Below are 15,654 nucleotides of genomic sequence, written 5' to 3' on the forward strand. Positions count from 1 at the left end.
GAAATAGTATCAAACTGTCCTCTAAGCATGTATGTCTACTGATAGCTTAGTGCAGCCCCTGCCCTCACCGGGGAACTTTCACAACTGGTCAAAGTGCAAATAATATGTGCCATAAAGTGCTCAGCTAGCTGGGACGTTGGCATTACATCCCTGCCCTAGGTTTTGGGGCCACTGTGGAGAAGATGGTTCGAGGATTGTAAGAGTCAGGTTCAAGGACTGTAAGAGCCAGAAATCTGGAGGACAGGAGTGAGACATGACAGGACCACTAGGCTCACGAGCTTACAGCGGCACAAGATCAAGCCAGTCAGTGCTCTAGCATGGGCGCAGAAAGAAAGTGAGGGCATCATGGGGCCCTATCCCCTAACTGATGAGCCATTGACAGTTGATGGCTTTTAGGATGAGGGGGCGGGGCGAGTTTTCTTTACAAGTGTGAGCCCTGGTAGGTTAACAATGCTCTCTCAGGCGCCCTCCCCTCCCCGCCCCCCAGTATATGGGGCAACACAAATTGGACTGAGTGGGTCATAAAAAGACACACACAGAAAGAGGATACACAGATGGGAGGGGTGGGGGTGGAGTGGGGTGGGGCGGGAGTGGATCTGGGAGGACTGTGGGATGAATATGATAAAAATGCATCACATGGAATTCTCAATTAGCGAAACTATTATATAAATTTGAAGTTGGAAAGGTACACAGCGAAAGTTAGCATCTTGGATTGCCTAGACATGAACTAATGCAGAGAAAAAAAGCACTCAGTGATCACCTGGGCCTGAAAGCCAGGTTTTAAAAATTTTTCCTGTAACACTTACCCTTTATATGTGCTCACGTAGAACCAGGCCAAAATAAATAAATAAATAAATAAATAAATAAATAAATAAATAATAATAAAAAATGGATGTCTATATACGTAATATGTATGTCATAAATAATTATATATAGATTGACATTTAGGTGTCTGGTATTTTCTTTTTTTTAAATTTTTTTTATTAATTTATTCTTGTTACGTCTCAATGGTTATCCCTCCCCTTGTGTCCTCCCATTCCTCCCTCCCCCATAATGTATAGGTACAAGTATTTAGAGGTAAAAGAAAAATGTTGCTCGACCTCTATTCAACGGTATTAGCCTCATCAAGCTATTTTGTGTCTTGTAAATAAGATATTTTCATCATCATCAAACTATGTTAATTTCTTTGATGCTCATCGTCTTTTTTGAGGTAGGCTGGGTGTTGCCAGGAGTGAACGTGTCTTGTTGTCAAAGAATCTTCAGAATAATAAAAACGTCTTTAAACCCCCCCTCCCAAAGTTTGTAACATAGAATGCCACAGCCCAGATCGTATAGCAACGGCGAAACTTCACCAATCAAGTTTAGGTTGATTAATCTGACACTCTAAACCCTGCAGACAAAAAAAAAAAAAAAAAAAAAAAAGAAAGAAAAGAAAAGAAAAGAAAAAAAAAGCCCCAAGACAAAAATTCAGGCTTACAGAGTGACCTCGAGTCACCCGGGAAGTTGGGTATCAATTTGACTGCATATTAGAAGAAACCTAGGGCTCCCCTCTCTCACTCCGTGCACCTGAGTGCAGTGTCGCCGCCCTGTGGTTGTGAGGAGCGGTGAAGCAAAGAGGCCTACCTCCTGGCCTGGAAACCAGGTCAGCATTGTTCTGGAGAATGCCTTAAATGTGGGTATTAATTGTTAGGCACAATAAGAGAGAAATCAGCTGGAGTGGACTTCAGTTAGCTCGATATTTGGTTCAGAGGTAGTCCCCGACTCTCACTGAAAAATGCAGTTATGGAACTGATTGCTTCACAAGACATACTGTGGCCCGTTGGTGTGCTAGGTAACCCGTCCTTTTTCTTTTTTTAACTGACACACAGGGAGACTTGAGGATGAAGTGATGCGTTTTCAACTGTGGCGAGCGTCTAGGAAGCAGCACATCGCACTGTCTGTGTATGGAGTCTCAAGGTGTACTTCTGGAAACCAGAGACATCTGGAAACCAGAGACAATGTTTATCGAGAGACCCCTTGGAGCTTTGTTGTCACGGATGGGCACTTTGATCTTCATGTGGGTTCCCTAGTAAATTGAACAGGTGCTGTCTATGACATGGACTCTGTTGCCTGCTTTTGATCACTTAGCCCAAACGGGGCTGCCTTGCCTGACTTCAGGGGATGAGGATGAGCTCAGTCCTGATGCGACTTGATGTACTGGGGTGGGTTGTTGTTGTTGTTGGCGTGCTCCCCTTTTCTGAGGACAAGGGAGGGGGTAGGGGGCAGAAGGTGGGTGGGAGGGAGATACTATCGGGATGTAAAGTGAATATATAAGTTAGAAGTAAATTAAGAAAAAAAAAGCAAAATGTTTATTGTGGGACTGTTACCGACGCCATTTAAATATGTGGCCACAAGGGGGTGCTAGAGATCAGGAAGAGCCGTTGGACTCCTCAGGATTCTGGGAGTTGCTGTGAAAAGCCCCCTTTTAGCCAAGACATTCTGAAAAATGGATTGTCTGTCATTTGAGTCTTATTTTCAAACACGAAATACATTTTTCTTCAAGCTATTTGGTGCTTGAGGATAGTTTATTTGTACGAAGTAACTAATTTTTCATTTGGGTTTGCCCTGTTTCCATCTGCTATCCTTTTAAATAAGATCAAGTTTATTGCACAGTTTAAACTATCGGAAAGACAAACAAATCGCTGACAATACGAGGCGGGCCCTTGGCCTTTTGAGGCTTGTGCCTTTCTTTTTATTTTCCTATCAGAAGGTAAACTAAAGAGCTATGTCCGTCATGAGCACACGATGTCAGAAACACAGACAGACGCTGTGTTATTTGATAAATTCCACGTCAGAAATTATTGAATAAAAACTAACTTAAAAGATTTATTGTTTTTGTTGGCTGTAGTTTCTAACATAGTTCTGATGGGTCTTCACAGCCGCCATTCTGAGCTTGTGGCTCGCTACCTTCTTGGGATTGTATATCAGATTCTTACATTATGATTCATAACGGTAGCAAAATTACAGTTAAGAAGTAGCAACAAAAATGATTTTATGGTTGGGGGTCACCACAACATGAGGAACTGTGTTAAAGGGTTATAGCACTAGGAAGGTTGAGAACCACCACTTTATAGCAAAGCCATAGCAATCACAGGTTCTTCTATTACCAAAATTAATTCTTAGGTAACCCCCAACACACACACACACACACACACACACACACACACACACACACACGCATGCACACATGCACGGGTATACACACACATATGCACACATGCACACACATATGCACTCAAGCACGTGCACACATACACACGCACACATACACATGGGTGTACACACACATGGGCATACACACACATACATGCATGCATACATGTGCACATGTGTACACATGGGTGTATACATACACACACAAGTGTGTTACATAATTGTAAGAAGGCTACAGCTGATTCAGATGTTTAGGGGAAACATTAGCAAATACAGTTGGAGATTTGCTGAAGGCATGCACAACCACAGAGCTCAACCACCAAGGCAAAGGACGCAGGAGGCCAAGCACTAGATTTGGATGGATGGATGGATGGTAATCTCAGTGAATCTGGACACCTGTTGGTGACTGTACTGAGTGCAAGTCCTTGGAGCAGCTAGGAGTTCTCTGTGTGTTGGTCCCTTGACAAATGCGCAGGGTGGTCAGATGAAGGTTTTAGCTGAGGATGGTTCACTCTTTGTTGCTCTGGTAGTTCAGTAAGTTCATGGATCAGGATTTTATGATGTATGGTCTGATTACATCCATGCGTCTACAGATTTCCAGACAATTTGATAAGTTGCTAGGTGGTATTCTTTCACTTGCAAGAGTAATTTATCAGTCAGTATCTCATGGTTTGTGCTCCACAGGCAGTGGTGTCCACAAACACAAACACAATAGTATTAGCTAACTTCCTTTTTGTTGCTGTGACAAAAAACAACCTAAAAGAGAAAGGGTTGGTTCTGGCTCTCAGTTTGAGGAGGTACAGTCCATCAAGGCAGGGAGGGCATAGTAGGAGGAGCTGGAGGCAGCTTGCCAGCTGAGGTAGAACAGGAAATGGAGTTGGGCTACAAAATCCCAGTTACCCATTTCCTCCAGTGAGGCTCCACCTCCTAAAGGGCCAGAACCTTCCACGACAGCGCCATCTCCTGGAGACTGATTGTTCAAGCACTTGAGTCTATGGAGGACCACAACACTGATGCAGACTCATCCTGGCTCTGCTTCTGTACTCAAATTGGAATCAACTGCTACCTTGTAAAACTGCCCCACCGAGGGCAAGGCATAGCGCAAAGGCACTGTTTCACACATCTTGGAGAAGTGCAGCAACTTAGATTCTTTCTGTTGGCAAGAGGAGGTGTGAGGTTGGGAGGGTTGCCAAGCCATCTTCAATCCTATAGGCAGAAACCTCTCCTGAGTGTTTGGAGTTGATGAGGGGTTTGCAGTCCTCTGTTCTTCTGTCCTGTTCTAGTAAGATGATAGAAATCCACTCAACCGTTTCCTTATAGACAGATGCCTTTCTCGATAGTACTGGTCCTGACCTCACTCTCGTGGTGGCTCTCATGTTCTGGTTTCTTTCTTGGAAATAGTGGATCTCCATTATGAGCAGCTTGAGCATACCTGAGTGCCACTTGCTGCTGTCCTAGGCTGGCTGGGTGACGTCCCCTGGAGTAAGGTCTCTTTCCTGGAAGAGCTCCCACTGGATCTGTGGCGTGGTTTGCCTTGGGTCCACTGTTTCTTCTTTAAAAACTCTTCCTTGGAAGGAGTTCCAAGAACTTATGGACAGAGTTTTCAGAGGCCACTCCCACCTCAGCATCCCCTCAGATTCTCTGCACATTTCGACTACAGTATCCGAGACTCTTAGTGAGTGAAAAACCTGGCTTAGATGCTGGTCCATCATATGCTTTGTGATGGGACCGTTTAGTGTACATCCTGAAATTTCATCCACGCTCAACCCTCCAGGAGAAGCTGCCATGAGTAGAATCACAGGTATTTTGCTTGGGAGATGGCCCTTGCAAGCAGGAGGGGTTAGCTCAGGCTGATGATTCTGTCACCAGCATCATGATGCCAGCAGACCCCACCCCCCCACCCCCATACAGGCCAATCTGATGTATATTGTTTAATGTAAATCCTAGATGAACACTTCATTAGCATATGTATGTGTCAGTCAGGTCCACATTTTTCTGATATGACTTTGAAAATGAGATCTCAAGGCCAGAGGATGGACGGAGTAAGAAAATGCCACCCCTCTCTGCCTCAGCACCTGCCTCACCCTTCTTCAGGTCCAGCCTGCCACTCTTGGCTCTTGGGATATGTTGGTGACTGGAGCACGCTTATACTAATTTCATCGATTATCTTAAGAAAATACATATCTGCATTAATATGCCAAAATGAAATCAAGGCATTCATGAAAATGAAGTGAGAAGCTCCAAGATGTTTTCTTGGTAGTACGCTTCAGGGGCAGAGGATCTAAGCCCGGTGATTCAATAATTATTTATGACTTAGTCATAAAGTTGATATAAATCATATAGAGATCATCTTGATATTGTGGATTTTGAGAATGCATTCATGAGACACACCCAAAGAGCGGCAAGCACACCCAATGCTGATCAAAGCCAAGTGTGAGTTTAATGAACTGAACTTGCTAACCTATAGAAAAATTTGGTGTTGGTATGAATAGGGATGGCCCGCAATGGCTCATCTATTTGAATGGTTGGTCATTAGGGATTGGTGCTACTTGACAGGGACCAGGAGCTGTGGCCTTGTTGGAGGAAGTGAGTCATTGGGGGTGGGCTTTGGGTTTTCAAACACTTCAGCCAGACCCAGTGGCTCTCTCTTTCTATTACCTGTGGATCTGGATCTAGAATTCTCAGCTCCTTCTCCTACCATGTCTGCCTGCACGGCACCATGCTTCCCACCATGACGATGATGGACTAAACCTCGGAACTGTAAGCCAGCCCCAGTTAAATGCTTTCCTTTATAAGGCTCATGGTGTCTCTTCACAGCGATAGCATATTGACTAAGACAAATTCTGCACAATTTAAACCTTAAAAAAACAAAACAAAACAAACCCTGTGGTGCTGAGAGTTAAAGCCAGTGTTTGGCACATACTGAGCAAGTGTTCTACCTTAGAGCTACATCCTTAGCCCACTATTTAATAGTAAGAGTGGATCTTGCTGAAAATCACCACATCTTTAATTTTTTAAAGGATTGACTTTATTTTAAATTATGTGTATGTGTTTGTGTTTATATGTGCATGCGAGTGGGTCGCCCTGGGGGCCAGAGGTGTTGGATCCCCTGGAGCCAGAGTTACAGACAGTTGTGAGTGGCTAACTTGGGTTGGGATCTGAACTCTGGTCTTCTGAAAGAACACCACTTAACTTGCTCATCTCTATTGTCCTTATCTCTTCTTCTTCTTCCTTTGTTTTTTTTTTTTCTTTTGCACTTATGTATTTGTGAGTGTGTATACACACCCCTACAGTATATGTAGGGACCAGAGGGTGACCTTTGGGAGTCAGATCTTTCCTTCCAGGGGTTGTGTTCCAATCATCACGTTTGGTGCCTGCGCTGGGTAGGTTCTATTCTAGGAAATCTAATTCTGATAAATTTATTTTAACGCATTCTAATAAATAAACCTATTACTCCATAGAACACTGGCTGATATGACAAATATACACGGAGCCATCTTGCTGGCCCCAAGCTTGGCGCATCTTTTTCTGCGATGCGCATTGAGCTGATGCCTGACAGGAAGAGGCAGAGATGCCTATTTGTATTCTGTGGACCATGGCGGAGGACCCACGGCACACGTGTTTCAGTTTGCTTAGGGATAGTTATCTGAGATTTTTTTTTTTTTTTTAAAGTAGAATGCCTCCTAGAAATACTTAGACATTTTACCTGCAAGCCTTGAGCTAAGGGATACATAATTTCTCCAGGTGGGATTATTAGACTTAATTTGTGGTACGATGCTGTTCTCCACAGAAGGAACAAGAAACAGGCACACAAGACTGAAGGCTCATGGAAAGCCCAGAGTTAAAGTTTTCCTTACAGCTTTTGGAGTGCATGGTACTTCCTGAAGCCGTTGGGAGGGAGCATTCTTATGAAGTTCCACTGCAGCGACCTGAAACACACACATAGTTTGGTCTTGCTGAGCGCCTTTTCACTTACTGTCTTACTTCTAATTATAACACTGACGATCCTGAGCTGGATTCCGAGCTAGATGCACTATAGGCTTAGTGATGCAGGTTAAATGAATGACTCAGAAAGCCTGACTAGTCACGCTTTTTCCAGGTCCCTCTTGGTGGCTGAGCCATCATCACCAAACTTTCTTTCTTCTTTATCCTAGTTTTCTGAGACTCCCTTACCCACCAGTGCTGAGACTTAGCTTCCAAACCAAACTTTGCCTTACAGTGTGGAAAGATAAATTGTTAAGTATTTGAATTTGGTTTAATGGCCTAGGTGAAAGTTTGGTGTGCTCTTAATAGAGTGTGCATCCATTCATCCATCTGTTAATTCATTTTCTCAGTAAATGCCTATTAAACTCCCACCATGTGCTTTTTTTAAGAAAAGCAATATCTCTGCCCTAAAGTTCACATTCTTTTTGGATGGCTAATGATATCTCTGGCCTAGAGGATTCTCTCAGAGTTATCACCCCAGGGAGAAGAAGGCAATTTGTTGTCCTATTCTTAGTGTGTTTATATACATATTCATTTTAAAGTGATTATTTAGGGGTTATTTCAGTGTGTTGAGAATTTTGGGGGACAGCTAGAGAAATGGGGAAATGATGACATTTTCTCTTTTCATAACAGGGGGTTAGTCAGATGTTAGGGGAGGGATCCCCCTTTCTGAGGAGGGGGGAGGGGGGACTTAAGAGGGAGAGTGGGACTGGGAGGCTACAATCAGGATGTAAAGTAAACAAATTAAAAAGGAAAAAAAAAGAAGAAAAATGCGAAAAAATTTAATTTAACGACTACAGCATGAATGATACATGGTTGGACTGAAAGAGAGGGGCGGGTGTTAGGACTCCAAAGACTGTGCAAGGACGCACACTTAATAGCCTTAAAAAGAGGACAAGTGAGATTCTAAGAGAACTCCTAAAGCAGGGTAAACCACTGTTGAGTGGAGTGGGTTACCATCCAGGCAGGCAGGCTCCTTTAAGACCTAGCAAGAAATGTCTCTTGTACAGCTGGAGACTTACTAATGCATGTCTAGGGCTTCTAGACAAACTCTTCCTAAACAAATTAAGAGAGGTAGATACTATTTTCATTGATTAGGAAAAACCCAAATAATTTCTATCATGTAAGATATCTTTATATCTTAACTTTTGATGTTCTATCTGGTTCTTGACAAAGCCCTCATACATAGTGTGTATATGTCACAGAGAGCAAAACTCAAGCCAGAGCTCTGCTTTTTAGTGGTTAAACTTGGGGATCTAAAAGTCAGGTCTCAAACAAAGTTAACTTTTATTGAGCTAGAACAATATATAAATATTTATAGTTCTGTGTTTGCCTATCTTATTCTTTAGCATTTATGTGGAACATTTTCAAAAAGTTTTGACTTCAATAAACACTCACTGGATGAATTAGCTTCTTTGATACTTGACTTACATATGACTTTGGCCATTCCTGACATTTCCCTGTAACAGTTGCAACTCAAAATCTGGAAGAACTCAGTAATGAAATGTGATATTTTGTCTTGTAATGCATTTACACTAAAGCCTACAGCTCCCCCCTCCTCCTGCAATGGGACAAACAGACTGAAACAAGGTTGAGGGAGAGATCTTTAGAGAAGAGTTCATATGGACAACTGGACACAAGCGTTTTGGTCAAAAGTACAAGACAAGGCTGTATAGCTATATCTGTTAGTATATATACACTCAGAGCTGCAGTGTGTGAGCGTGTGTGTGTGTGTGTGTGTGTGTGTGTGTGTGTGTGTGTGTGTGTATTTACAGTCCTGATCATGACTTCAGGGCCACATGCATGTTAAGCAAGTCACTATTACTGGATTAACGTACCAAGTCTAATAACCCTTCCTTCTTTCTTTCTTTTCTTTCTTTCTAAAAAATAGCCAAATGTTGTAGATTTAAATTGTAGAGCATTATACTGACATCTACAAAAGCCTGTTGAATTTTCAGCTGTGGTGACCTGTTACTTTAAATAGAAATAACAAATCTCACGTTGGAGTCTCGGTGGTTGCCACTTGCTGGGACCCAGCCTCCTTGTTCTTCCATCAGTCTGTAACACAGGGTGGGTGCCCTGAAGTCACTTTACACGTGTCCTTCACTTGTCTTTTTGTAGTATATGATCTTAGTTTAGTTTTTAACTCTCCTTCCTTCCCTCCCTCTGTCCCTTCCTGCCTCCCTCCCTCCTTCCTTTCCTTCCTGGGTTAAAGTTGGCTGATACATATCTATTTATGTATATATGCTATTCATGTGTGGTCAGAAAATTTCTTTTTCAATTGAATTATAATTTATCTACATTATTTACCCTGTTTCCCCCAACCTCTATCCCTCTCATATTCTTTCTCTGTTCCTTTCTTTCACAAAGATTAGTTGGATTGTTGACAAATGAATTCCAATATTACTTGTGGGAAAATGAAAAAAAAAAGTGAGGTTGGCTGCATCAGACTTCAATTTGGATTTCCCGTAACTCAATATGAGTAGTGGGGGAGACCATGATTTCTCTCTTAGTTAGAAATTAAATCATAGAAAGTGTTCCTACGGTTTCCCTCAGTTCCTTTGGGAGACTCGTTACTTTTTCTCTTGCAGTACTAATTCCTATGATGATCTGTGGGAGGCGAGAAAAGGAGAGCAGTAGAGATGCCTCCTCTTCACCCAGGAAGTGTCACTTCCAGTGGATCACTTTCCTAGCTTCTCTGTTCCCAGACTGAGCTCCCCTGGGTGACACCCAGGCTCTGTGAACTGGGTGGGACTCTGCTGCAGCTCCTTTACCTGTGTGCCAAGCAGCTGCATTGTCACATAGGTTGTTTGAGAGAGGCAAGACATGCCAACACCTGTATACTCAAGGTTTACTCTAACTGTGTTGGAGTGAACCACAGAGCCAGAGTCACAAGATATTAAAACACATGGATGGAGAACCCACACAAACAAAGCCCCAAACTCAATTAACTCTGTACAAATAGCCTGAAGCTTCTCTTTGACTGAGTTCTTTTGAAAAACTCTGGGCCAAAATCTGTGTGTGCGTGCGGCTGAAGTGTGGCTGAGTCAAATGACCACGACTAGAGACGCAGCACCACAGACACTAAGCCCAGCAGGGCACCTTTCACAAGACCCCTTTGCTTTCCTGTGTGCGTAAGTCTGAATTGCAGGGGGGGGTGGGGGAGGGGAACGACCACAACAGCAACATGTCTGTGTCAAAATGTAATTTAGAAGTTAATTTAAACGTGAAGTTCTGGGAATGTTTTTTCCAATTTATTTTACCTGTTTCTCTTTATTTTTACACAAGAGCACAAGAAAACTTCTTTATGTGTAATAAACTCGAAAACAGCTCTTGCAATAAGCATCAAATAAAAAACTCTGTGTAATGAGAAAAATTTGGGTAATATTTATTTAGTACTTTTTTCTCCCCACTAGCAGTTGAAATGGATGGCGTCTTTTGCTTAGATAAAATATGGTGAGTAGTCAACACTTCACAGAATTGATTATGGAGTAATTTAAAGTGAGGACTAATATTTAAACCCACGTGTGAAAAAGTCATTATAACGGAGCTAGGGATGAAACTGTCTTTGAGCAAAAGTGTATTATTCTTAGTAAGGACCCGAAGTCGGTCTGGGCGGTTCCACTGCAGTACTCGCCAGCCGTAAGGACCAGCCAGTCTTTGCTACTTACATTAGAGTCACATTGGAAGACACTGTCGGGACAGCTCGTAAATTGGCTTCATCACAGTGAAGTTCTCGATCTTGGCAAGAACAATGCCTGGGCACAGAGCCAATCACTGAACAGAGAGGCAGCGGAAAGGGATGAAGTGAGGGGCCGGGCAGAAGAGAGGGAGGAAGAGAGAGAAATGCAAAGCCGTGAGAATATTGCCTATTAGGAAACTACATCATGCTTTACCCAAGCACTTGCGGGAGTGCTTTAAATTAAGGTTCTACAGTATGCGCTGAATTTCACTTTAAGACCAGTCCAGCCTAGCATTAACTTGGGAAATATACACATTGAGGAACCCATCCCTATCCCCCCCCCCCCCCGCCCCGCGCCGGTGTGTGTGTGTGTGTGTGTGTGTGTGTGTGTGTGTGTGTCCATGGGTGCCCTAGAGGGCATCAGATTCCTTGTAGCTGGTGGTTACCGATGGTTGTGAGCTTCTGCTGAGGTGAGGTGGGCCGGGCCGGCGAACCAAACTCCAGCCCTCTACAAGAGCAGCAAGTGCTCATAACCGCTGAGACGTTTTCCAGCCCCCATCTCAGATCTTCGTTAAGATAATGGAATACTGACTAGCCTGGGTTGGCAGAAGAAGGGAGTTTCCTGGACAAATTTCCTCACCACTATTTAGTTTTCTCTAGACATAGGCGATAAATAAATAAATGAACGAGGGGTGTAGTAGGACGGGCTTATGAGCTAAGCGGGAGCCCGAGCTCAGTCCATTGTTGTTTGTTTTTCTTTGTTTGTTTGTTTTTTGTTTTAAATAAGGGATTGACCTTTATTTGTTGCAAAATGAATGAGGTCTTCTGCTTCTTTTACCAAAGGGAGAAGTGGGCGTGTGCATTCGTGCATGCCTGCATGTTTGTGCACGTGTGTGTGCGTGCGTGTGTGGTGTGTGTGCGCGCGCGCGCGCGCGCACGCGTAGGAGGGAAGGTGGAAGGGTGCTTAATGTTATTTGAAAGTGTCTGTTTCAGAATAAGTATTAAATAAAATAAATAAAGCCTTTGGTTGAAGAGGTCAAGCAGAAGCAAGCAAAAAAGGAGACATACGGATGACAAGGTTTCCTTCTTTTGAAAGAGTTTCCCTATGTAAACCGGATGGAGATTTGAGAGCACGGAATCCTTGCAGCAGCTTCAGCTTGTCCTGAAGAGTTTTAAGCGAGCCATTATTGCTTTTAAACTAGGCAACTATGTGTAAAGCTTTGCATTTTTAGTTCCTTTGAAGAAGCTGCCAGACTCGGATACACAGGTCCCTGATTGACAACAGTTAGATGGGGTTTCCCCCTGTACCCTTGGAGCAGTAAATACTTAGAGCTGCAGCTGCTGTGTAGTTCTCAGCACCAGGAATAAATCAATGCTGAGGGGAACACTCACTGTTTGGCAGTGTCTATTACGAAGCAAGCAGAAAGCACGCTGTATTAGTTACACAGAACACAAGTGCCGTTAGACTGTTCAGCTATGTGACCTGTGGGTCTCCAGTGGAGTTTAGGTATGTTGGATCACATCCCTAAGATGTCCCAGCCCCACAAGGTGGCTGAAAGCATACATCTCATTTTTTATCTTCCTAACACCCAATATCAGTGAGATTAGAATGTGCAGAAGAGTGAAGTTTTGGGCATTATTCACGCTATGTGTGACAAAAACAAAACAAAACAAAACAAACAAACCAATATTTTAAAAATATCTTTTGTAAAACTCTTGAATTCTGTCATGCCCCCAAGTTGTGCCTGTTCTGCAGAACATGGTGACACATATGCCTACGGTTGATCCAGCATTTGGGAGGAAGAGGCAGAGGACTGTGGGCTCAAAGCCATCCTGCTCATTTAAAATTATATTAAAAATTGTTCATGTAAGAATTTCAACTGGGTTAAAGAGAAAAGATTGCTGCATTTGCAGGTTAATGCGTGTAGCCAATGAGCAAACAATTTCTCTCCAAATCCTTCAAAGTTAAGCTTTGATTATGGATTGGATATCCTACACATGACGCTTTCTACGACATTTTTCTGAAGATGTGACTTTAAAATGTGAATTGCTCACATTCTTTCAAGTATCCATTTTAAAAAAATCTGTTTTCAGGTTAATTTCCAACAAGAATCTGTCATGAGAAAATAGGATACAATAGGAACCTTAATTTAAATTTCACCCCAAGATTTTTATCCTGCACTGTTATTTCATGAACTTCTTGAAGATGATGTTTAATTTAGCAATTTTAAACCCCATTCTTTCTAAAGAAATCTAATTAAAAATTCAGCTTTTCATGTTTTCTAAGCATTGATAAAATAAATGCTGTGCTGCTGAGCCATCAGTTACTGTTGAGCCATCAGTTATTATGTAGTGCCATGCTTCTCGAGTAACTCCGCTGGTCACAAATCTCTTCCGCAGTGACAGAGGAGGCACAACAGGGTTCTTTTGCCGGCTCTCTGTTTCCCCCCATTATTTGTTTTTGCTTTACAAACTGCAGTATGAGTTGTGTAAGCTGGCCTTTCTCTCCTCGACCTGATCTGAGCTCTGGGTGCAGCAGCTTCTGAATTCTCTTCAGCGACAGCGCTCCGCCTTCCTCTCCCCTCTCCCTCCCTCTCTCATTTGGTTTCTTTCCTTCTCTAGTTCCTGTCTTATTTTCCAGTGTTTCCTGTGTGTTTGGAGACAGGCTCTCACCGTGTGGCCCAGGATGGCCTTGGATGTCAGAGCCACTGCTCACTAGACCACCGAGCTTTTTTTTTTTTTAAAATTTTTTTATTAATTTATTCTTGTTACATCGCAATGTTTATCCCATCCCTCGTATCCTCCCATTCTTCCCTCCCCCCTCCCATTTTCCCCTTATTCCCCTCCCCTATGACTGTTCCTGAGGGGGATTACCTCCCCCTGTATATGCTCATAGGGTATCAAGTCTCTTCTTGGCAACCTGCTGTCCTTTCTCTGAGTGCCACCAGGCTTTGTGCAGCTAGGGACTATTACCCACCCCACCCCAAACTGAGCATTTTCTCACTGAAGCTTTTTTTGCTATTACCTTTTCATTTGCCATTTAACTCTTGCCTTTTATAACTTGTTAATGTGTTAATACTTTAATTCTACTAACAACTGTACTTTAAATTGATAAAATACTTTTGAAATATGATAAAATACAAGACTCAATTCATTTTTTTTTTGAGTAGGATGAGGTTAAAATTCAATTAAAATATAAGAAGTGAAAATGAATATTTAAAGCACTAAAGTGAAATTACATTTCAAGATAATACATTTAGTTTGTGTTTTTGTATTATGTTTATAACAATGCCACGCCTTTTAAGTTTAGCTTCTTCCTTTCAGCAATATTAGGAGTTGAACCCAGAGCCTCATACGTGCTAGGCAAGTGCTCTACCACAGAACTACACTGTCAGATGAACTTTTAGCTTTCTGATGATCAAATTATCTGGTCCACCTTCCTTAAGAGGCAGGTGTGATGTTGACCCAGGCTGCTGGGCAGCTGTAAGACTCATGGGAAGGACGTGCATACCTTTACATTTGGGGAATTGCTGGTAGTTTTTAAATCTCACTTGAATAGTGAAGACAAAAAAAAAAAAAAAAAAAAAAATCAATTTGAAAAGCCAGACTTTAAATGTGTGGTAAAAGCAATAGAAAAAATAGTACAGCAAGAGTCTCCCCTCCCCAGGCCCTGGTTTATGAGTCTAGTTCTGAAAACCACAGGTCCAAAGCACACATGTGCATTTGCAGACTTTATTAACCAGACAGAATTTACTTAGAAGCAATTATTGTAGTGAGGATTCTGACCTAAGTCACGATGAAGCCACTTCCCAGGCTTTCTCCTGTCTGCATCCTGTGCAGTGTCTGCAAGTCTTTAGTAGGGACCGCACTAGCAAGCTTCAGTGAACAAGGCTTTCAAAGCACTGTGGCCCCAACTCCAGGAGCTTGATTACTTGTAGACACTGGGACCTGAGCAGCTGCTCTGCTCCTCTGTTGCCTTGCTTTCCTTTGCTGCAGAATTTTTCCTTTCCTTTCCATTTTTTTTTGGTTTGAACATAATTTAAAAAATTGATTCTTTGGGAATTTTACACCGTGCACCCTGAACCCCACTCATTTCCCGGTCCCTCCATATCCACTCTCCACTGTTGTAACCTCCCTCAATCCCTGAAAAGAAAAATAAAAAATAAAATTAAAAAAAAAAAAAAAAAAAAAAAAAAAAAAAAAAAAAAAAATCGTCTGTGATGGCAGGAAGGACATTACATAAAATAGACCCTGACCACCAAGATGGATTTTGTTTGCAATACCCGATTTGATTGATTCCTGGTACACTCAAAAATAGTCCCAAATTAAGACTTCCTTTCTTAAAAATGTTTACTATAACTGACTTTCAACAAAACAAAACAAAACAAACAAAACAAAATAAAACAAAACAAAAAAACTTACAGCATCTGGAGGAAGCTGCTGCCTTCATCAGATCCGTGGAGCCCAGTTTGTAATCACCAGCAAAATATTTGTCGAATTGTAGAGGCCATCCGTTGTTGTCTTCTGAAAAGAAAAAGCCAATCGCAAGAAAGTTAAAAAAAAAAAAAAAAAAAAAAAAAAAAAACAGAACAAAACAAACAAAAAAAGAGAACCAAGCAGATATATTTTGCTATCACTTGGCTCTTAAAATAAGCCAGTGAATCTCAAAGATGGTTTGGTAATTATCACCACGGACTTCCTGCAGGTGTGCATTTCTGTCCCCAGTGGGAGGCCCCGGGTGGCCCCTGATCTCCATGTTTGTCAAGCACTGTAGTAGCTTCCTGCAAGTCTTATTT

General features: G+C 42.3%; 1 protein-coding gene across 1 annotated transcript in view; it reads right to left on the reverse strand.

Moving 5' to 3' along the window:
- Rxfp1 (relaxin family peptide receptor 1) overlaps nucleotides 1–15,654 on the reverse strand; it is a 101,721-nt gene that overhangs the window by 36,952 nt on the left and 49,115 nt on the right. The window contains exons 3-5 of the mRNA XM_051157332.1: nucleotides 15,281–15,382; nucleotides 10,848–10,953; nucleotides 7,050–7,121 (exon numbers count right to left, since the gene is read on the reverse strand). Of these exons, the coding sequence (XP_051013289.1) occupies nucleotides 7,050–7,121; nucleotides 10,848–10,953; nucleotides 15,281–15,382 (280 nt within the window). The remainder of the gene's footprint in view (nucleotides 1–7,049; nucleotides 7,122–10,847; nucleotides 10,954–15,280; nucleotides 15,383–15,654) is intronic.

The sequence above is a fragment of the Acomys russatus genome, chromosome 15 (genome assembly GCF_903995435.1).
Source record: "Acomys russatus chromosome 15, mAcoRus1.1, whole genome shotgun sequence".
Taxonomy (NCBI): domain Eukaryota; kingdom Metazoa; phylum Chordata; class Mammalia; order Rodentia; family Muridae; genus Acomys; species Acomys russatus.